At 48.6% G+C, this 22500-nt stretch overlaps 1 protein-coding gene across 1 annotated transcript in view; it reads left to right on the forward strand.

Annotated features, from left to right (window-relative positions):
- The window catches only part of HSD3B7 (hydroxy-delta-5-steroid dehydrogenase, 3 beta- and steroid delta-isomerase 7), a 60086-nt gene that overhangs the window by 22385 nt on the left and 15201 nt on the right, over positions 1 to 22500 (forward strand). The window contains exon 3 of the mRNA XM_040356046.1: positions 18615 to 18770. Coding sequence (XP_040211980.1) covers positions 18615 to 18770 — 156 coding nt within the window. The remainder of the gene's footprint in view (positions 1 to 18614; positions 18771 to 22500) is intronic.

Here is a 22500-nt window from a genome sequence, read left to right on the forward strand (position 1 = left end):
CGGGACAGACCTGCAAAATGCGGGACTGTCCCGGGCAATCCGGGACACGTGGTCACCCTACCCGTGCACTATCTGTGTGGCCAGAGTTTTATTTCAGTAGTTGTGTGTTATGAAGGCGCAAATCTGTTTTATGTGATACAGTAATGGAAATATGGAGCAGCAAAAATTTCAAAGTCAGAAACCCTCAGATGTAGGCATTGAATTTTGAAACCCGTTCATCGTTTCCATCGCATGTGGTGATGATGTAGCAGATTTTAATCAGATGTCGCAGTGACTAGACAGCCCGCCGCTCAGTGTGAAATTAACATTGATAAGATCTCTCGGTAAGAAGGATTTCCTGCCCTCTCTGTAAATTGATTCCATTCATGTCTCTGCCTATTTTCTGATTGAAACAAACAAATGCAAATTTTGTTGAATGGTCTCTCAATGGAGACTTGTCTGCTTGTTGGCCAGTCTGAGAGTCTGAAGAAAGATAACGTATACTTCGTGTACATGTGTTATGTCAAGATATTAAACCGCTTCAGCCCCGGAAGATTTGACTGCTCAATGACCCGGCCCCTTTTTGCGATTCGGCACTGCGTCGCTTTAACTGACAATTGCGCGATCGTGCGACGTGGCTCCCAAACAAAATTTACGTCTTTTTTTCCCAACAAATAGAGCTTTCTTTTGGTGGTATTTGATCGCCTCTGCGGTTTTTTTATTTTTTTGCGCTAGTGGCAGAAAAAGAATTTTGCAGAGGAAATCCTGTTTTGTTATTTTTATTTTCTATAAACGTGGTATTCATTTGTAGCTTGTTCTCTTTGGCTGGAGGTCTGCTTTTACATTTTAAAGTGGGTGTGAGCAATTTGTGCCAGCGCCTACACTCCACATCTTTTAGTTTAGTTTTTTTTTGGCACGGTGTAAAAGGTCATGAGGAGCCTGGAGAATTTCATGGAAACACTGAGCTCTTAGGAGGAGGCCTGGAAACATTGAGGGAGGAAATATGGAGAAGCAATTACTATATGCTGGAATCCAGGTGAAAGGGCGCTGGATGATGTCGCTCAGAGCTTTATAAAGTTCACGGTCCATTTTTATATCCATACAGTATGTGGTCCAAGTGTTTCTGGGCCTTGGAGATCAGGCAAAGGCAGGGGAGGGCTGGCAGGGGGGGCAGGGTGGAAATCTCCCCCCGGGCCTAAGGCTGCCAGCCCTCCCCTGGGCAAAGGGCCAACATAATGACTTGGGCAAATCTTTAATACAGTCTAAAGCCCTGCACACACGATCGGTTTGTCTGATGAGAACGGACCGATGGACTGTTTTCATCTGACGAACCGATCGTGTGTGGGCCCCATCGGTTTTATTTCCATCGGTGAAAAAAAATAGAACATGTTTTAAATTTTTCCTATGGATAGAAAACCGATTAAAAAATTCCGATCATCTGTATGGAACTCCATTGGTCAAAAATCCATGCATGCTCAGAATCAAGTCGACGCATGCTCGGGAGCATTGAACTGCATTTTTTTTCGGCTCGTCGTTGTGTTTTACGTCACAGCGTTTTAGCACGATCGGATTTTTTTAAGTGTATTTTGTGCGTGTACTCGAGAGAGGAGCCGGACTGCAGGAGTTGGGAGTAGGCAGGCCTCCCCCAGAGGCAATCTGCCACCGTTCTCCATGCCCCGGGTGGCAATGGCGGGTGTGAGGGGGTCCTCCCACACAGCCCGCCCTACCTGCTCCGCTTTGAAGCCCAACAGGGCAGAGGGACTCCCTATAAGGGAGTGAGAGGATCTAGCCCGCTCAACCAGCCCCGTTAGTCCTTCGCCTCTCTTTTTAGAGACCGCGTGGTCAAAGTGCGTGCATGTTAACCCAATTGCGAGTGCGTGTGTAAGTGTGGTGGTTTTTGTGGGAGGGGGGTGGGCGTACTAAGGGCAGGCTTACCTCGCATAGCACACCCACCGGGAGCCGGGCTGAGACCACCAAACTCAATTCACATGTAGCCGAAACCGGGATCCGAACCCCTAGCTGCAGAGGTGAATGGCTTATCAGCGCAGTGCCAATCGCGTTGAGCCACCGCAGCTGGCATAAGTTGATTTCATGACTGCTTGCACATGACTGCTTGGCACACACTGTGGACATTTGGGAAAATTAGGGTGGCATTGTGTTCATCACCACTTCCCCCTTCTCCCCACAAAGTTTGAGATTTGGCAGACCTCCTTGTCATCCCCCTCATGAATTGCTCCCCGACTAAGAGGTCTTTATTAGAATTGCTCCCCGACTAAGAGGTCTTGACTAGAATTGCTCCCCGACTAAGAGGTCTTGACTAGACATCTGAGCCTCTTGGTGTAGCCATACATCTCCTCTTTAATAGTAGGGAATGGAATCGGTAAATTGTTAATGATGCTCGGGGGGAAGTTGTGGTATTTGTCACAAGGGTCCTTAATTTTGGCAAAGTGGCTGTTATTTTCAGCTCTTGTTGGCTGCCATAGCAAACCGAAGTGTGATAATGGAAAATAGCCATTGTTACAGCTGGAAAATTCATGTGTATGTCTTGGCTAACGTAGAGGTTTTCTTTTTTTTTTCATCCTGAAGCACAATTTGTGTTTTTGTTTACTGACCCTTTCCAGATGACTTCAGGCCGGTCATTCAGGATTACGTGGATTAGTGCATGTGGTAGACTTTGACAGCTAGGTAAACATTTTGCATTTCTCAGTCACCACTGTGTAATAACATTTATTAAGATAAGTTCCCCATTGTGAGAAGACTCTCCTGCTGCATTTCCCATAATATAAAATCCATAAAAATCCATCTGGGATAGCGGGAGCCCCTCATAATGGGCACACCAAGATTGCAGGGCCCGGGAACCAGGGCCGCCATCAGGGGGGTACAGGCATTACACCTGTAAGGGGCTCGATGGTCCCCAGGGGCCCGATTTGCCCCCTCATGTTTTTTTTTTTGCATTAAAGGGGCCCAAGAGGCGGGTCAGTGTTAGGGAAGCAATTCCCTAACGCAGCAATGTTTAAACAGGGAACACACAGCAGTGCGCTCCCTTTTTTTTTAACCATTTGGAAGCCGATTAGAGCCCGCAAGATCTAATCAGGAAGCCTATTACAGCCTCTGGCTCTAATCAGGCACTTCCAAAACACACCCACCGCTGTAATTCAGATGGCCGGCGCTCAACAGGGGGCCTGACACCTGATTAGTGGGCGGCAGCGGCGACAATAGATAGATTCGTGCAATGCATGGATCTATTCTTGAGTGACGGGTGGAGGAGAGAGGGGGCGGCGCTCCTGTGCCCACTATGGACGCACCGCCACTGCTTGTACTATAGACTGAAATTACCCTGTATGTCTAATACAGTCACGAATCCAAGAGCTAATGATCAATGACACATATTGGGCCAGATCCACAAACGAATTACGCCGGCGTATCTATGGATACTCCGGCATATCTATGGATACGCCGCGTAATTTTTAAAATGCCCCGTCGTATCTGTGTTTTGTATCCAGAAAACAAGATACGACTGAATCTGGGCTCGATCCGACTGGCGTTCGTCTTAGTACGCCGTCGGATCGTAGGTGCATATTTACGCTGGCCGCTAGGTGGCGTTTCCGTCGAATTCCATGTCGAGTATGCAAATTAGCTAGATATGGCGAACCACGAACGTACGTCCGGCCGGCGCATTTTTTTTTACGTCGTTTCCGTAAGGCTTTTTTCGGCGTATAGTTACCCCTGCTATATGAGGCGTAGCCAATGTTAAGTATGGCCGTCGTTCCCGCGTCGAATTTTGAAAATGTTAGGGCTTTGCGTAGAATGACGTCACCTTCGTAAGCATTGGCTTGTTGCGGGTTAATTTCGAGCATGCGCACTGGGATGCCCCCACGGACGGCGCATGGGCAGTTAAAAAAAAACGTAATTTACGTCGGGTCAAGACGTATTGACATAAAACACGACCCCGTCACATACATTTGAATTGCGTGCCCCTTACGCCGTCTAAGTTACACTACGCCGCCGTAACTTACGGCGGAAATTCTTTCAGGATACAAAAATAAACCTGTACGTTTCGGCGGCGTAGCGTATCAGAGATACGCTACGCCGGACGGAAGAATGCGCCGCGCTATGTGGATCTGCCCCAAAGTCTACAGATTGTGCTACAGAGCGAGTTATGTGGAGGGGCCCCATTTAATGTTTGCTATGTAACCCCCATGATCCATCGTTAAGCTCCTGAATTCTCACTTCTGGGTGCAGTGACACTGGGCCATATTCTGAGAGAAGTTACGATGGAGGATCTCTGGATACTCCATCGTATCTCTCTTTTTTGGCCCGTGTATCTATGCGACTGATTCTTAGAATCATTTTCGCATAGATACGCTGAAGATCCGACATGTGTAAGTCACTTACACTGTCGGATCTTAAATGTAATTACGCCGCCCGCCGCTAGATGGCATTTACGTGAAGGTCTCATTTGTTTATGCAAATGAGCCTGCTACGCCGATCCCCGAACGATTTTGCGTCGCGTACCCATCGCTAACGTCGTTTGCGTAAGCGCAAACTTACTCCTGCTATATGAGGAGTAAGTTTCCGCATGTCCCACGTAGGCCATGTTACGGATAGCGTCGGGTCCGCGTCGTGTTTTTCCGTTGGCTACGCCGTTTCCCTAAGTCGTTCTTGAATACGACTTTACGTCAATGACGCACACGTCGGCGTCATTGACGTTTTCCGCCGAGAACTGGAGCATGCTCACTGGGCTTTTTTAAGCCTGGCGCATGCGCAGTTACTTAGAATCGGGGGCGCGCTTAAATTGAATAGAAGCCGCCCCCTTGAAGATACGCGTGGCTACGCCGGGCCATTTACACTCCGCCGCCCCACACTACGGAGCAAGTGTTTGGGGAATACAGCACTTGCTCCTGTAGTTTGGGGCGGCGGAGTGTAAATGCCTTACGCGCCGCCCGCGGACAGTTACAGAGAATATGGGCCACTGTATGCACAGTAAAAGTGCACAAAGGCGTTAATCATTAATGCAAATATGACGTTGGAGGCACCGGGATGTGGTTGGGGGGTGATTAAGCTATCTTTTGTGTAGCGATAAGCCGCGTGAAAGCTGGCACCGGCGGTGACAATAGGAGACAGAGCGGGAGAGGGAGATAAAGTCATAAAAACGTTTCTCTTTCTACGAGTTATAACAGAAATGCTGCAATCATTCCCCGGACCAGACGTACTGTAATATTTATGTCTCCAGCCGGCATTGACAGACGATGTGGCATGGGCCTATAATTAGCACCCACACGGAATGGCTGACATAATCACCCCGGATGGCGCTGGGGGGGAAAGAAATGCTGATTTCATGAGTGTGACAGCGAGTGTGCGGAGACAGAAAAACAAACCGATATTTCTTTAGAATAACAGAAGGTTGGAATCTGCAACAAAGTTTCTTTAACCATTTGGGACCCGGGCCATTGTAGAATGACGGCCACAAGGTGGCTCTACAATGCCGGGAGGACGTCATATAACGCGTCCTCGGGCCTCCAGCCACTGGGGGGCGCGTGCGAGCCCGCCACGTCACTCAGGTGCCGATGTCCGTGCCTGGCGGCCGCGATGTCCGCAAGGTGCCCGCGATTGGCAGTCTCAGAGCCAGAGATGTGGACCTGTGTGTGTGTGTGTGTAAACACAGAGATACACGTCCTGAAGTCAAAGTTCCAGGCAGGTCTCTGCGCTTGGATCGCTTCCACCCTCCTCTGTAATCCTGAGAAAACAAGTGCGATTATCCCATGATCCTTTCGTGAAATTAGACGCTGTGAGACTGTTTCCGTGATCTTCGAGTTCCCATGACTGAGAGAAGGATATGCATGAGAAGTGCCAGTCAATGATCTACTCATTCCATTCGTTTTCAGCTCACTCCCAAGTCACACATCAGGGCAGGAAAAAGGGGGGGGGGGGGGGGCAGTGAAGTGTGGAGGCCCCGCTTTAATATTTGCACTGGGGGCCACTAGCAACCTTACCTTGAATGCCCTTCCTCAAAACTTACCTGTCTAACGCCCCTTCTCCGTTCTGCTTTTGTATTTTTCTGTCACTCAATAGACATACAATAGTGTGCAATAGACGTACCTCCTGCAGGGCTGTCTTAATGCATGGGTACCGCCCAGGGGCCCCAGGTACGCTGGGGGCCCCATAATAATTTTGGATTACATTATGCTTGCCAACTGATTTTTGTGTATTTTTAGTGAAAATCTTGTTTTGATATATTGGTGGGGGCAGTGCCGGCCCAAGACATTGTGCTGCCTGGTACCAAGAATGAAATGCTGCCCCCCCCCCCCAAAAAAAAAATTACGTTCACCAAAATGCCCCCACATCCATTATTTTATATCATGATAACTAAAGTGGACCTATCTTGGCACTATACATGTATATAGGAGTATAAAAAGGACCTGTTATGGCTCTGTTCATGCAATTAACCCCACAGTGAAGGGGAGAGTGGAACGGGAGGAGCGGTCGGGCGGCAATTAGCCCCACAGTGGAGTGGAGAGTGGAGCTGGCGGAATGGGATGGCGTGCGGGCAGGAAATTTGCTGCCCCCCTGAAAGTGCTGCCTGGTACAATAGTACCATCGGGTCCCATGGTAGGGCCGGCCCTGGGTGGGGGGCCCCACCAGGTAGGCTGTATGGAGCCCCATGATATCTATCAGCAGCCCTGGGCATGGTCACGGAGCACACGGCAGGGGCGTGCGCGCGTCCGCACGGCGCCAAATTTAAAGCAACGTATGGGTACATTGCTTTTCGCAGCCGTGTCATTATGCTGATGTTTTTCTACAGGAGACGGCCGGCAAGCGGTCAACTAACGCATTTGACATGTAATTTTTTTGTTTTTTTTTAAATGACTTTGCGATAAACTATAAAAAGCCCAAACTGTAGTCTGTAGTAATGGGAAAAGCTGAGTATTTTCCCACTAAGGAGACATGCGAGTAACAATGAAGCTTTTGCTTGTGATACTTTGTATCAGTCTCACCATTGTCACCATTGTCTGAGCTTTGTACATCCCAGTCTTCTCATTGTGATCAAATATGTCAATGATCAGTGCCGATCCTGTCCTCCCTGGGGCCCTACTAAGCAAAAAGCAGGGTGGGGGGGTGGGTCTGCCAAAAATGACATGTCACATTAAAGTTGTTGAGAAGGGGGGGGGGGGGTTCCTGACAGTGACATGTCACATTAAAGATTAAAGTACAGTTGAGAAGCGGGGGGAGGGGGTGTTCTGCTGTCGGTAAGGACATCTTACATTAAAGTGAGAAGCAGGGGGTGCTGACTTCTTACCTCTTCTCCAATGCAGCTAGCAAGTTGAGAAGCGGGGTGAGAGGCCGAAAATGACTTCTTCTCACCAGGCGGGGCCTCCAGTAATTTGGGGGGCCCTCCGCAACTTTGCGGGGCCCTAAGCGGCTTGCATAGTGAGCCTATAGGGCGGATCGGCCCCGTCAATGATTTCTCAGTGTATTTCCTATTCTGCTCTTGTGAATCGGGTTCTGTCCTCCGGTATTCATTTTATTCCACGTACTCCAGGAATGGAAATAATGGCCCCATTCATCGGTGCACTGTGTGTTGTATTACGTGTTCCTAAGTCCCTGAGCTTTACCAGTTATATGAGACAATACACACAAAAAGAGAGTCCAGGAAGAGTCCAGGAAGGGCCACAGGCCACTTGGCAGCGTCTAAATGGTTTAATTTACAGAACTAGATGAGGAGGATATCCCTGGACAATCGTCTGGCCCAGTTTACAGTAAACCTACCACAAGCATGGACGCTCAAAGTGGTTATTATTATTATTATACACGATTTATATAGTGCCAACAGTTTACGCAGCACTTTACAATGTAGAGGGGGGACAACACAAGTACAGTACAATACCGAAGGTACAGGAGGGCCCAGGGATGGACTGGCCATCGGGACTACAGGGAGTTTCCCGGTGGGCCGATGGCTCAGTGGTCCGGCTTCAGTGACAGCGGACCGCCGCCCCCCTCCGCTCCTCTGTCTCTCCCTAAATAATGTCTAGCTTCCCCACTGGTACTGCCTATAAGAGTACCAGTACCAGCCGTTCTACTCTAATAAAGTAGAATGGCTAGTGGCTAGTGAAGGGGAAGAGGGGGCTTGGGTGGCCGGGGGGGGGGGGGTTGCGGGAGTTGTCTGGCCGCCATGGGAGAGACCTGTCAAGGTGGGCCAGTCTGGATAAATTCCAGGGCCAAATTTCTGTCCCAGTCCAGCCCTGGGAGGGCCCGGCTCATAGAGCTTACATTCTAAAGAAGGGTTTCTCAACCAGGGTTACATGGATGCCTAGGGTTCTCCCAGAGGTTGCTCGGGGTTCCTTGAGCAATGAGCAATTTCTGCCTCTCATGCCGCGTACACACGACCGTTTTTCATGGCGAGAAAAATGCCATTTTTTTAATTGGTCGTGCAAAACGGTCATGTGTGGGCTCCAGAGCATTTTTCTCGACGTTCATGTCGTCGTTTTTCTCATCGTGAAAAAAACTGTTGTGTGTAGGCTTTAACGAGGGGGAAAAAAACACTCATGCTCAGAAGCAAGTTATGAGAAGGGGAATTGGCATAATTAGCCCAAAGGGCGGCGCAGTTCGAATGGAACTTCCCCTTTATAGTGTCGTCGTACGTGTTGTAGGAGGGTGGTTGAGTAGAGCGTAGCCGTGATGAAGGGAGGGTGGTTTGAGTAGAGCGTAGCAGTGATGAAGGGAGGGTGGTTGAGTAGAGCGTAGCGGTGATGAAGGGAGGGTGGTTGAGTAGAGCGTAGCAGTGATGAAGGGAGGGTGGTTGAGTAGAGCGTAGCAGTGATGAAGGGAGGGTGGTTGAGTAGAGCGTAGCAGTGATGAAGGGAGGGTGGTTGAGTAGAGCGGAGCAGTGATGAAGGGAGGGTGGTTGAGTAGAGCGTAGCAGTGATGAAGGGAAGGTGGTTGAGTAAAACGTAGCAGTGATGAAGGGAGGGTGGTTGAGTAGAGCGTAGCAGTGATGAAGGGAGGGTGGTTGAGTAGAGCGTAGCAGTGATGAAGGGAGGGTGGTTGAGTAGAGCGTAGCAGTGATGAAGGGAGGGTGGTTGAGTAGAGCGTAGCAGTGGTGAAGGGAGGGTGGTTGAGTAGAGCGTAGGAGTGATGAAGGGAGGGTGGTTGAGTAGAGTGTAGCAGTGATGAAGGGAGGGTGGTTGAGTAGAGCGTAGCAGTGATAAAGGGAGGGTGGTTGAGTAGAGCGTAGCAGTGATGAAGGGAGGGTGGTTGAGTAGAGCGTAGCAATGATGAAGGGAGGGTGGTTGAGTAGAGCGTAGCAGTGATGAAGGGAGGGTGGTTGAGTAGAGCGTAGCAGTGATGAAGGGAGGGTGGTTGAGTAGAGGGTAGCAGTGATAAAGGGAGGGTGGTTGAGTAAAGCGTAGCAGTGATGAAGGGAGGGTGGTTGAGTAGAGCATAGCAGTGATGAAGGGAGGGTGGTTGAGTAGAGCGTAGCAGTGATGAAGGGAGGGTGGTTGAGTAGAGCGTAGCTTTGATGAAGGGAGGGTGGTTGAGTAGAGCGTAGCAGTGGTGAAGGGAGGGTGGTTAAGTAGAGCATAGCAGTAATGAAGGGAGGGTGGTTGAGTAGAGCGTAGCAGTGATAAAGGGAGGGTGGTTGAGTAGAGCGTAGCAGTGATGAAGGGAGGGTGGTTGAGTAGAGCGTAGCAGTGGTGAAGGGAGGGTGGTTGAGTAGAGCGTAGCAGTGATGAAGGGAGGGTGGTTGAGTAGAGCGTAGCAGTGGTGAAGGGAGGGTGGTTGAGTAGAGCGTAGCAGTGATAAATGGAGGGTGGTTGAGTAGAGCGTAGCAGTGATGAAGGGAGGGTGGTTGAGTAGAGCGTAGGAGTGATGAAGGGAGGGTGGTTGAGTAGAGCGTAGCAGTGGTGAACGGAGGGTGGTTGAGTAGAGCGTAGCAGTGGTGAAGGGAGGGTGGTTGAGTAGAGCGTAGCAGTGATAAATGGAGGGTGGTTGAGTAGAGCGTAGCAGTGATGAAGGGAGGGTGGTTGAGTAGAGCGTAGGAGTGATGAAGGGAGGGTGGTTGAGTAGAGCGTAGCAGTGGTGAAGGGAGGGTGGTTGAGTAGAGCGTAGCAGTGATGAAGGGAGGGTGGTTGAGTAGAGGTGTACAGCACCTGACAGAGGCACTGAGGGCCAATGGCGACCCCGGGCCTCCTACACTCAAGCAGAGTTTCCCGAAGCATCAGCGAAGGAGGATGATGTACAATGGCTGTAAATAAGTGAGGTCAATGTGAAATCATTGGTTCGGTTGCCAATGGTTTTCTGTTTTAGGAACCTTTTGCCAGCCAGTTCTCCAAACTGATTGACATTTGACAAGGGTCACCCTGGCATACTGGCATGCAGAGATATGGGGCACAAGTAAAGTGTACTGAACAAACGCTACACATCTTTGCTGTCTTCTCTAGCTTGTGCCTGTCTGCCTTTGACCGAATTTGCTAAATAAAGAAATCGTATGCATTTGTGTCTACACACATATCCATGAGTGTCACAAGATTGGCAGAAGATCGACACATCCGATGGCCTCATATGTCTGAGTGTAATAATAACAGAGCCACGTGCCTTTGTGGCAAGCTCTGTGGCCTAATTTTCCTTACACAATATCATGGCGCAATAACAAAACTCTGGAGATGTAGATAGGGCTCTGTTATAGGGAAAGAAATTAGGTAGAGGAACACTGTACAGCCACCAATGGTTGGCCCCCACCGGACGTGCTCTCCGGGTCCTAAGGACAGGTACACTTTGTGCCACATCCACATGCTGAGGCCTGACAATTGGCTGCTTAGGTCAATGCTGATCTGTGTCAAGAAAGGGGCGAGTCCGCTTGATGACGGGCACTGGATTGCAGAGCAGTGAGTCAACCGGTGACATCACCAGAATATAGTGGGAGGGGCCATTTTTATTTTTAGTCCCGGGACAGTAATTAAAGTCTATGTATAGCCAAAACGCCTTTTTTTGGTTTTGGCTAGAGTAGGGAAGGGTTAAAATCCGGGCATATTTTTGCAGAAATTCATGCATAAGAGGTGCCAAACTTTTGATATTCAATGCTGTGAATGACTATTGTTCTGAATAAGCTGGCTCAGTGAGGCTGCTCACGTACTCCAGAATGAATACTTGAAGAATTGTGCGCTTATTTCAACATAGTATCAATCAATCAATCAATCAATCAATCAAGTATATATAAACATAACATAACAAATAATGAACAATTGTTGAACAACGTTCCATATGCAAAAAGTCCTCTTAAAGGGTTTAACTTCATAAAGTGCTCCTTTCCAGTGATAAGTGACACCACCTCCACCACCGGGTGCAATGCCCGCTCACCTTACGGAGCGATCCCACTGGGTCTAGTCGTGCCGGTGCCTTGAAGATTTAAATCTTGTGCCGTGTACACTAGAGCTGCACGATTAATCGCGGAGAGAATCGTGATCTCGATTCCATACCCCCCCCCCCGCGATCTCCCCGCAGGATGACTCGCGATTCTTCTGTTTCACGGCCGGTTCCACGTAACCAGCGTGGAAAGCAAATAGCGCCGATATCGAAACCGACGTCAGCAGCCTGCGCCGCTGGATGGATGCCTGGGCTTCTCTGTACAACGTAGTGGTTGCCGGCGGTACTGCTTCTGATGTATAAAAAAGACCAGTGATATGTCTATAATGTTAAAGACCATATAACTCATAGGAGTTATATGGTCTTTAACATTATAGACATATCACTGGTCTGTTTTTTATATATTCATATTTTCAGATAAATCACAGGTTTATTTATTTGGGGGGGGGGGGGGTTTCTGGCATTCAGTTTTTGAGAATCATGAGAGAATCGTGATCTTTAGTCTAAGCAAAAGAATCGTGATTCTCATTTTGACCAGAATCGTGCAGCTCTAGTTTTCCGTTGGCAAAAAATCGGATGGCTTTTCCGACGGAATTCCGCTCAAGTTTGGCTTGCATACACGCGGTCACACCAAATTCCGACCGTCAAGAACGCGGTGACGTACAACACTACGACGAGCTGAGACAAATTAAGTTCAATGCTTCCGAGCATGCGTCAAATTGTTTCCGAGCATGCATGTTTTTTTTTCCTGTCGGAATTCCATACAGACGAACGGATTTGAGAACCCGCTCTCTATCTAAGTCCGTCGGAAAATCCGAACGTGTGTACGCAGCATTAGATGTTCTTGGCAGGGCTATGCTGCTAAGTTGGGTCTTTTCAGAATCTTCCTTAGTGTGGAAACATCGGCCGATTCCTGGAGTGACTCAGAGCGAGAAAACAAAAACTTTCATTGTGCAGAACTATATAAAAAACTTGGATTTTATTGAGAATAACAATAAGCCATTTACAAAATTATCGTCTTGTACAATGCATTAAAACCAGATGTAGACATAGAGAGGGATACAAGGCTCTCCTCCTCACCGCTGCTAACGGGTACCTGCGACACCGGAAGTGATGTCACTGACTCCTCCCGACATGTAGCGTCACAGATCACGTGACTTCTTCAAGGGGTACTCCGGAAGAAACCATGGCATCATACCAAAAACCAGAAAAGTTTTTAAATAGATCAGTGGTAAAAAATGAGAACCAATGCGTTTTTACAGATTCAGGCACTCCCTCTTCATCGGGGCGTATACAGAATGTGTGTGTATTGTACATAGTGTTGTCCTCGCTACACAATCTGCTGGTGATATTTCCAGTTACCTCCTATATATGAATAGCATCAATATCCTACTAAGTCCAGTCAATTTTGAGGTTACTTTCTATATAAGCCTTGATAAAGGGGGAGTGGCAGAACCCCTGAAATGCATTGGCTCAAATATTTTATTCTGCAACAACAGCTAATGTGTTTCCAGGGCTCAACACTCCCCTTCATCAAGGCTTGTAGACTGATAACCATAGGGTGAGGGATAACGTCCTGCACTGTAAGTAGGAACCCAGGTAGCAATATACAGTTCAACCAAGAGCCTGGATAGAGCTAGCCATAGGCATGACCATTAAAAGATTTTATTCTGCAACAACAGCCAACGTGTTTCCGGGGCTCAACACGCCCCTTCATCAAGACTTTTAGACTGATAACCATAGGTTTGCGGAATACCTTCTTGCACTGTAAGTAGGAACCCAGATAGGCATATACAGATCAACCAAGAGACTTGATAAAGATGGCCATAGGCATGACCATTAAAATAATTTATTCTGCAACAACAGCCAACGTGTTTCCGGGGCTCAACGCTCCCCTTCATCAAGGCTTGTAGACTGATAACCATAGGGTGAGGCAGGGCCGTCTTAAAAGCATCATGGGCCCCTGGGCAAAGTAATGCTCTGGGGCCCCTACAATGATGACAGTGCAGGTAAACAGACATCAAGTAGGTAGGAGGCAGACTGCCTCCCCTGTGTACCTATTACTCTCAGTGCCATCATGGGGCCCCCAATTTCGGGGCAGAGTGGGCTCAAGGGCCAGCTGCTTTGGGGAAAGTGCAGGGGGCCCCCATGCAGCTCGGGCCCCTGGGCAGTGCCCAGGTGTGTCCTCTCATTAAGACAGCCCTGGGGTGAGGGATATCGTCCTGAACAGTAGGTTGGAACCCAGGTAGGTGTATACAGATCAAGGAAGAGCCCGGATAACGATAGCCATAGGCATGACCTGTACATTCATTCCTACATGGGTTCCAACTTACAGTTCAGGCAGCATCCCTCACTCTATGGTTATTGCTCTACAAGCCCTGATGAAGGGGGAGTGTTGGGCTTCCAAAATGCGTTGGATGTTGCTGCAGAATAAAATTTTTTTTTTTTTTTGAACTGTACAAACTAGTGCGGCACTCCGGTCTTTTCAATACTTTAGCAATAAAAACTTGACAGGGGTTCCAATCCATCCTGATTCTATCCAAAACTAAAGAAACTAAATTGCTGGCGGATACTTTTTTTTAAATTTCCTTTTAAAAGTTTTATAAGCTGGAGTTGGGGGCTTTGAAAATCCACGCAAAAGAGAGGCGTATCCTACTGCACTCCACTACGTGACTAATCGCAACTCTGCAACTCCATCACGCAAGTTTTCCTGTCATTGGTAGCGCCCAATATCCTGTCCATAACCCCCCCCCCCCCCCCACCTTGTTCTTTTAGGGGATACGTGTCTCTTACCACACCTGGCCATAGATCTAAGGGACAGGATTATCGTCATAATGTGTCCACCTCATACCGTCCTTTCCCAGGACTCCAGACATGGCTCCTGTATATAAAACGACATAAAAATGCATCTGGAGGAAACAGCTGGGATGAAGTCAGGGAGGTGACCGGACACGCACGGTACAGTCTGGCAGGTGCATGGAGAGGTCACGCTAAAATTAAACCGTCCAATCTTATTTAATGATCTGTTGTGTTTCCGCAGTCTGGTCTTCCTCTATAGAGAACTGGAAGTGTGCGGTTTTCAAATAACTTCTTGCATGAAGATTACGGCACGTGACACCATTATGGCGCCGATAATTACGGCATGTGCACCAAACACAGCTTGTAGATACCACCAATCCATCGGAATGTTCCTGCCGCATGACTAATATATATATAGAAACGCCACTTGGTTACTATGGGCCATATTCTGAGAGAAGTTACGATGGAGTATCTCAGGATACTCCATCGTATCTCCCTTTTTTGGCCCGCGTATCTATGCGACTGATTCTTAGAATCATTTTCGCATAGATACACTTAAGATCCGCCATCTGTAAGTCACTTACACTGGCGGATCTTAAATGTAATGACGCCGGCCGCCGCTAGATGGCATTTACGTGAAGGACTCATTTGCGTATGCAAATGATCCTTCTACGCCGATTCCCGAACGAGTTTGCGTCGCGTAACCGTCGCTAACGTCGTTTGCGTAAGCCGAAACTTACTCCTGCTATATGAGGAGTAAGTTTCCGCAAGTCCCACCTAGGCCATGTTACGGATGGCGTCGGGTCCGCGTCGTGTTTTTTTCGTCGGGTACGTCGTTTACGTAAGTCGTTCTTGAATACGACTTTACGTCAATGACGCACACGTCAGCGTCATTGACGTTTTCCGCCGAGAACTGGAGCATGCACACTGGGCTTTTTGAAGCCCGGCGCATGCGCAGTTCATTAGAATCGGGGGCGCGCTTAATTTGAATACAAGCCGGGCCAGGCTACGCCGGGGCATTTACACTCCGCCGTCCCAACTTACGGAGCAAGTGTTTGGGGAATACAGCACATGCTCCTGTAAGTTGGGACAGCGGAGTGTAAGTGCCTTAAGCGCAGCCCGCGGATTTTTAGAGAGAATATGGGCCTTTGTAACTATTTAGTGAATAGAAATCTGTACCTTAACCACTTAACCCCCGGACCATATTGCTGGTCAAAGACCAGAGCACTTTTTGACGATTCGGCACTGCGTCGCTTTAACTGACAATTGCGCGGTCGTGCGACGCGGCTCCCAAACAAAATTGGCGTCTTTTTTTCCCCACAAATAGAGCTTTCTTTTGGATGTATTTGATCACCTCTGCAGTTTTTAGTTTTTGCGCTATAAACATAAATAGAGCGACAATTTTGAAAAAAATTCAATATTTTTTACTTTTTGCTATAATAAATATCCCCCAAAAATATATATAAAAACTTTTTATTTCCTCAGGTTAGGCCGATACGTATTCTTCTACATATTTTTGGTAAAAAAAATCACAATAAGCGTTTATCGATTGGTTTGCGCAAAATTTATAGCGTTTACAAAATAGGGGATAGTTTTATTATTTTTTTTTGTTTACTACTAATGGCGGCGATCAGCGATTTTTTTCGTGACTGCGACATTATGGCGGACACTTCGGACAATTTTGACACATTTTTGGGACCATTGTCATTTTCACAGCAAAAAATGCATTTAAATTGCATTCTTTATTGTGAAAATGACAGTTGCAGTTTGGGAGTTAATCACAGGGGGCGCTGTAGGAGTTAGGGTTCACCTAGTGTGTGTTTACAACTGTAGGGGGGTGTGGCTGTAGGTCTGACGTCATCGATCGAGTCTCCCTATAAAAGGGGATCACTCGATCGATGCAGCCGCCACAGTGAAGCATGGGGAAGCCGTGTTTACATACGGCTCTCCCCGTTCTTCAGCTCCGGGGAGCGATCGCGAGGGGGCGGCTAGAAACGAATAGCCACGCCCTCGTCCCGGATCGCTCCCCGTGGGTATCCGACTGCCGCATGTAGCGGGGGGGTCCCGATCGGACCCCCGACCCGCGGAAAGGCAGGGACGTACATGTACGCCCATATGCCTGTATGTGCCATTCTGTGGACGTACATATACATGCGGCGGGCGTTAACCGGTTAAAGTGGTTGTAAAGGCATTCTATGCATGAAGGTTAAACAACCTTCAGTGTGCAGCTGGATTGGGCTTGAGTAAGTATTGGGGGGGCTAAGGGGGGTGAGGGGGGCCTCAGCCCCCCCCCAACACTTAAGCCCAATCCAGCGATGTGCATGAGGGCAGGGGCTCTCCTGGGTCTCTCCTTCCTCATTGGCTGAGACACAGCAGCAGGACCAATCACAGCCAGTGAGGAGGGAGCAGGGGTGGGGTGGGGCCGGGCCGTGCTCTGTGTGCCTTTATGGACAGACCAAAGCAGGACGGGAGCAAGGAGTTTGCTTTAGGGGCACTCAGCCGCGGGGGAGGAGCCAGGAGCGCACACTGGGGACCCAAGAAGAAGAGGAGGATCAGGGCTGCTCTGTGCAAAACCATTACACAGAGCAGGTAAGTGTAACATGTTTGTTATTTAACAAAAAAAAAGCCAAACCTTTTAGTATCACTCTAAATATGTGCTGCACACCCTAAAGGGGACCTTCACTCCCATTTACTTGTTTAATTCATTTTGCTCCTCCCCCATTAACGTGGAACTTTACCCGTAACATCTTGATAACAAATCACGTTCTTTAGCAAGGAACATACATTCCACATTAATAATGATGCTACCAAAATAAGGGTGTGCTGTAAATTGCTTCCAGCATTGTTCCGGTTTGTTCTTGCTGGAGGCAGCCATTTTTCTGAAGACCAGAGACCCCGAGCAGCAATAAATCTTTAGGCTTATCAGCAGATTGGCTTGTACGTTTTCTGCACAGTGCCAAGAATAGAGATCATCTAAGCATGTGCAGAGCAGGGGGAGACAACGTGTTACTGGATTTTAACAAAGTATAGGTGCTTATTTTTAAGGATTTACATAGCTTTACCTTCAAAAGGGGCCAGTCTGAAGTGATCTAGTAGGACTTCATTTGGACTTAAAGTTCCACTTTAACATAGGAAATTGCAATAGAGTTTTGTGGGGAAATATCTCATACTTCCTCATCTTGGTGAGAAAGACGCCCCCCCCCCCCACCCTTGCACAAACCCTCCTGAGATACCCATGTCACACATTTTTTGAGGCTTATGGGGCTATGGAGAATACACTGCACAGGCGCGGTGGTGCACAATCAGGGGTACCAGCTGCAAAGACCTAGAGGGGGCATCATGTCCATCTTCTTGGACCTCTTGGTGCATTGCCAGCCCATTCATCTGAATGACCTGTGTTTATAAATTCTGTATATAGCCCTACAGAACAGACAGACGGTACACACATTCTCTGCTGCTTAACTGCAAACAGGAAACAGGAACTTTTTTTTCGGAGAATAAAGATAGAGCATACAGCTAAAAACATAAATGCTGCCATCTACTGGTTGAAGAATATATCCCCCTACTAAATACTGATGTACAGTAGTTGTTGCACAAAATACAATTCTGCATTCCAACAACCTGCCCTAACACAATGCATGTCAACCCTTGTGTGGTAATACATTGGATCTTAGTGTAAAAGTGGGAAACTATCCTTAAAGGTTAGGTCAAGTGGAATGGGATGGGAGGCTATGGAAAATTTAATTTTTTGGTTTGCTATGGGTATAGGAAACGCCACACCTAATGTCCAGTGAAGATCGTTGGGCATGCACTATAATTATAATGTCAAGTCTTTAGATATCAGGGGTTCATGCTGGGACTGGTAATCATTTACTTTGAGGGGGGTGTGACCTCCCCAAAGTTAAGGACTACAGGTCCCAGCATGACACCCCCCCTCAGAGCTTAAGATGTGACACCCCCCCAAACTAGTGAAGAACTACAGGTCCCAGCATAAACCTGTGAAATCTGTGGGATCACACCCTTAGATCTCAGGGGGTTCATGCTGGGTGTTGTAGTCCTTCTTATTTGGGTGGGGGGGCACATCTTTAGATATTAGGAGTTCATGTTGGGATGTGACCCCCAAAAGTGAAGGATTACAGGTCCCACCATGAACCCCTAAGAGCTGAAGTTGTGACCCCCCCCCCCCCCCAACCAGTGAAGAACTACAGGTCCCAGGATGAACCAGTGAAATCTATGGGGGGGGGGTCACAAAAAAACTTATAAAAATTATATTTTTTTTAGGAAGGGAGGGGGGGGGGTGTCCCTAAATGGCAGTTTGGAAATGTGGTCACCCTAGATTGGAGGAGGTAGAAAACAACAATACAGAACAAGTCCAGTTAACCTCACAAGGTCCTGGACTGATATAGTCAGTTGTGTTTTTATTGAAGTTCTTTTCGTTGGTCCTGAGCCGTCTCGGTTTTTTACTCCTTTCTTAGACAGAGTAAAGGTCAAGCTCGTCCGTGGCGATATCTCTTCATACGATGACGTCCGAGGGGTCCTGAGTGGAAGCCATCTGGTCATACATACAGCTAGCCTGGTGGATGTCTGGGGACGGGTACCCCCAAGTAAAATCACTGAAGTCAATGTCACAGGTAAGAGGACCCAATAATTAATGGTACAAAGCGGTGGCCTCCAAACTGTGGCCCTGGTGCCGGATGTGGCCCTTTGCTTGTTTCTTTCCAACCCTCGTGGCACTATTCCATCAACAACTGACATGAATAGTGGCGCACTATTCCTTCCCTTGACACCAGTGGTTGGGCATTTTTCCTCCCACTGATCCAGCGACCCCGCGGCTGGGCTTAAAGTGACACGTACAGGTACGTGGATGTGCCCAGCCGTGCCATTCTGTCGACGTATATCGGCGTGAAGGGGTCCTTAAGTGGTTAAATGAAATACAGTAAAACCTTGGTTTGAGAGTAACTTGGTTTGAGAGCGTTTTGCAAGACAAGCAAAAATGTTTTAATACATTTTGCCTTGATATACAAGCGATGTCTTGATATACAAGTAGCGGCACGTCACAACTGAGTATAAGAGAAGAGAGGCGCCTCTAATGCCCTGTACACACGATCGGTTCATCCGATGAAAACGGACTGATGGATTTTTTCATCAGATATCCGATGAACCTGACTTTCATCAGTTGCGCCTACACACCATCGGTTAAAAAAACGATCGTGTCAGAACGAGGTGACGTAAAACACAACGACGTGCTGAGAAAAATGAAGTTCAATGCTTCCGAGCATGCGTCGACTTGATTCTGAGCATGCTTGGGTTTTTAACCGATGGACGTGCCTACAGACGATCGTGTTTTTTTTTCGATCGTTTTTTTTAACCATCAGAAACATTTCAATCAAGTTCCTAGGGCCAGATTCACGTAGAATTGCGCCGGCGTAACGTATCCTAGATACGTTACACCGCCGCAAGTTTTCATCGCAAGTGCCTGATTCACCAAGCACTTGCGTGAAAACTTACGCTGGCAGCCACCGGCGTAAGCCCGCGTAATTCAAAGGGGCGTGTGCCATTTAAATTAGGCGCGCTCCCGCGCCGGACCTACTGTGCATGCTCCATTTCGAAATTCCCGCCGTGCTTTGCGCGAAGTGATGTCATTTTTTCAAACGACGTGCGACGTGCGTAGCGTACTTTCGTATTCCCGGATGTTTACATTTCGACGCGGGAACGACGGCCATACTTTAAACAGCACATACGTGTGCTGTCTAAAGTTAGGGCACCTAAAACGACGACTAACTTTGCGACGGGAAACTAGACTAGCAGCGACGTAGCGAACGCGAAAATCCGCTGTGAATCGCCGTAACTGCTAATTTGCATACCCGACGCTGGTTTACGACGCAAACTCCCCCCAGCGGCGGCCGCGGTACTGCATCCTAAGATCCGACAGTGTAAAACAATTACACCTGTCGGATCTTAGGAATATCTATGCGCAACTGATTCTATGGATCAGCCGCATAGATAGTCTGAGAGATACGACGGCGTATCTCCGCTGTGAATCTGGCCCCTAGTTTTTTCACCGACGGATAAAAAAACCGATGGGTGCCCACACACGATCGGTTCGTCTGATGAAAACGGTCCGTCGAACCAATCGTGTGTACGCGGCATTAGTGTAGCAATACGGTTACATATAATGAAGGGACAACATTTAGCAACTTATTGCTACACTTAGGCCCCGTACACACGGGAGGATTTATCCGCGGATACGGTCCAGCGGACCGTTTCCACGGATAAATCCTCTCGAGGATTTGCGCGGATTTTGATGCGATGGAGTGTACTCACCATCGAATCAAAATCCGCGCCGAAATCCTCTGGCGATGACGTGTCGCGCCGTCGCCGCGATGATGACGCGGCGACGTGCGCGACCCAGTCATATAAAGGAATTCCACGCATGCGTCGAATCATTACGACGCATGCGGGGGATCCCTTCGGACGGATGGATCCGGTGAGTCTGTACAGACCAGCGGATCCATCCGTTGGGATGGATTCCAGCAGATAGATTTGTTCTGCATGTCAGCGAATATTCGATCTGCTGGAAATCCATCCCCGGGGATAAATATCCGCGGAAACAGATCCGCTGGAGTGTACACACCATAGGATCTATCCGCTGAAACCGATACGCTGAGATTTTTCAGCGGATGGATTCTATGGTGTGTACGGGGCCTAAGAGGCGCCTCTCTTCTCTTTTATACTCTGTAAAAAAAAATGCTTTGATATACAAGTGCTTTGGATTACAAGCGTGTTTCTGGAAGGAATTATGCTCGCAATCCAAGGTTTTACTGTATATAACTTTCTTTAGTCATGTCTATGTGTACGCCAATGGGGTTTATGTGAAAGGTGATGTTTTTTTTCCTGTCTGGTGGATCTTCTGGTCGCCGGGCTCCGTATATTACACATTCCTTCCATCTCATTGTGTTGGACATAATCGGAGCTCGCAATGTTTTCCAGAATCTCTTCCCCTCCAGGCACATAAAATACAAAACATTTGAAGTTCATCTTTTTATAACGAGGGGATTTCCACATCGCCACACGAGCAGGAAAAATCCACCTTCCCCCCGTCCTCTGCGGCTGGAATATAAATAAAAGGAAAACATGTGGCGGCCCGGGAGTGGGAAGGAGAATCGGAGATCTAAGGCTGGATGAACACGCAATGTTTGTTTTCCTTCAACCAGAGGGGGCTGGAGGAAGAAAACAGACAGATCCCCCACAACTACATGACACGGGGATCTCCCCTACTGTGCTATTGTATTCTGACAGCGGGGACTCCCCTCCCCCCCTCCTCCCACCAGAATACACAGATCAGAGCTGCAGCCATTGGCTACATGCTCTGATTGAATGCAATGAGATCGTTCCAAACAGGGGAGGGCTGGCAGGGGGGGCAGGGTGGAAATCTCCCCCCGGGCTGGTGACACTATGCACAGTCACCGGCCGCCACTACCAAATGCTGTTTTTGCAGAGCAGGAATATGCCTGCTGGAGCTCTGTTTGACACAGGTCACGGCCGCTGCTCACCTCCCACTGTGCAGCCGTGCCTGTGTCAGCTCCGAGGTAGATGGCTGCAGAGCTGAGCTATGTCTCGTCTCGCACATAGCTCAGCCTCAGCGCACCCCAGCACTGACATCCCCTTCTCTCTCTGCACAGACACGAGGACTCTGATGTAAGGGGGGCCTCGATCCATCACTTTTCCACGTTCTATGGGCCACTTGACTGGACTTGCCCCCCCGGCCTAAGGCTGCCAGCCCTCTCCTGGTTCCAAAGAAGCCAGTCATTAGGAGAGGATCACACAGGTTCCTGCTGAACCAACCGACTTTCCGTACGTGTGTGACAACGGGCTTGATGATTAGTGGGAGGAGTATATTATGTGCAGCACAGTGTACAGAGAGGAGAGGTATAATATATACAGTACAGTGTACAGAGAGGAGAGGTATAATATACCGTATTTATCAGGCTATAACGCGCCCCGTCGTATAGCGCGCACCCCCAAACTTGAAGGAAGATTTCTGCAAAAAAAAAAATACTTACAGTTTGGATGCCCCTCGTCGGTGTCTTGCCCGTCGTCCATCGCGTCCTGCCCGTCGTCCATCGGCGGCCTCGTCCGGTCCGGCGGCCTTCTGCGGCCATCCCCGCTTCCCGTGCTGTGTTCGAACCACTGCGCCGACATATACCGAGCGCAGTACACTCGGGTATAGTCGGGCGGGCTCGGCTCCTCTCGCGTAATGGACGTACAGGACGCACAGGACGTGACCGCGAGAGGAGCCGAGCCCGCCCGACTATACCCGAGTGTACTGCGCTCGGTATATGTCGGCGCAGTGGTTCGAAC

The sequence above is a fragment of the Rana temporaria genome, chromosome 6, assembly GCF_905171775.1.
Source record: "Rana temporaria chromosome 6, aRanTem1.1, whole genome shotgun sequence".
Taxonomy (NCBI): domain Eukaryota; kingdom Metazoa; phylum Chordata; class Amphibia; order Anura; family Ranidae; genus Rana; species Rana temporaria.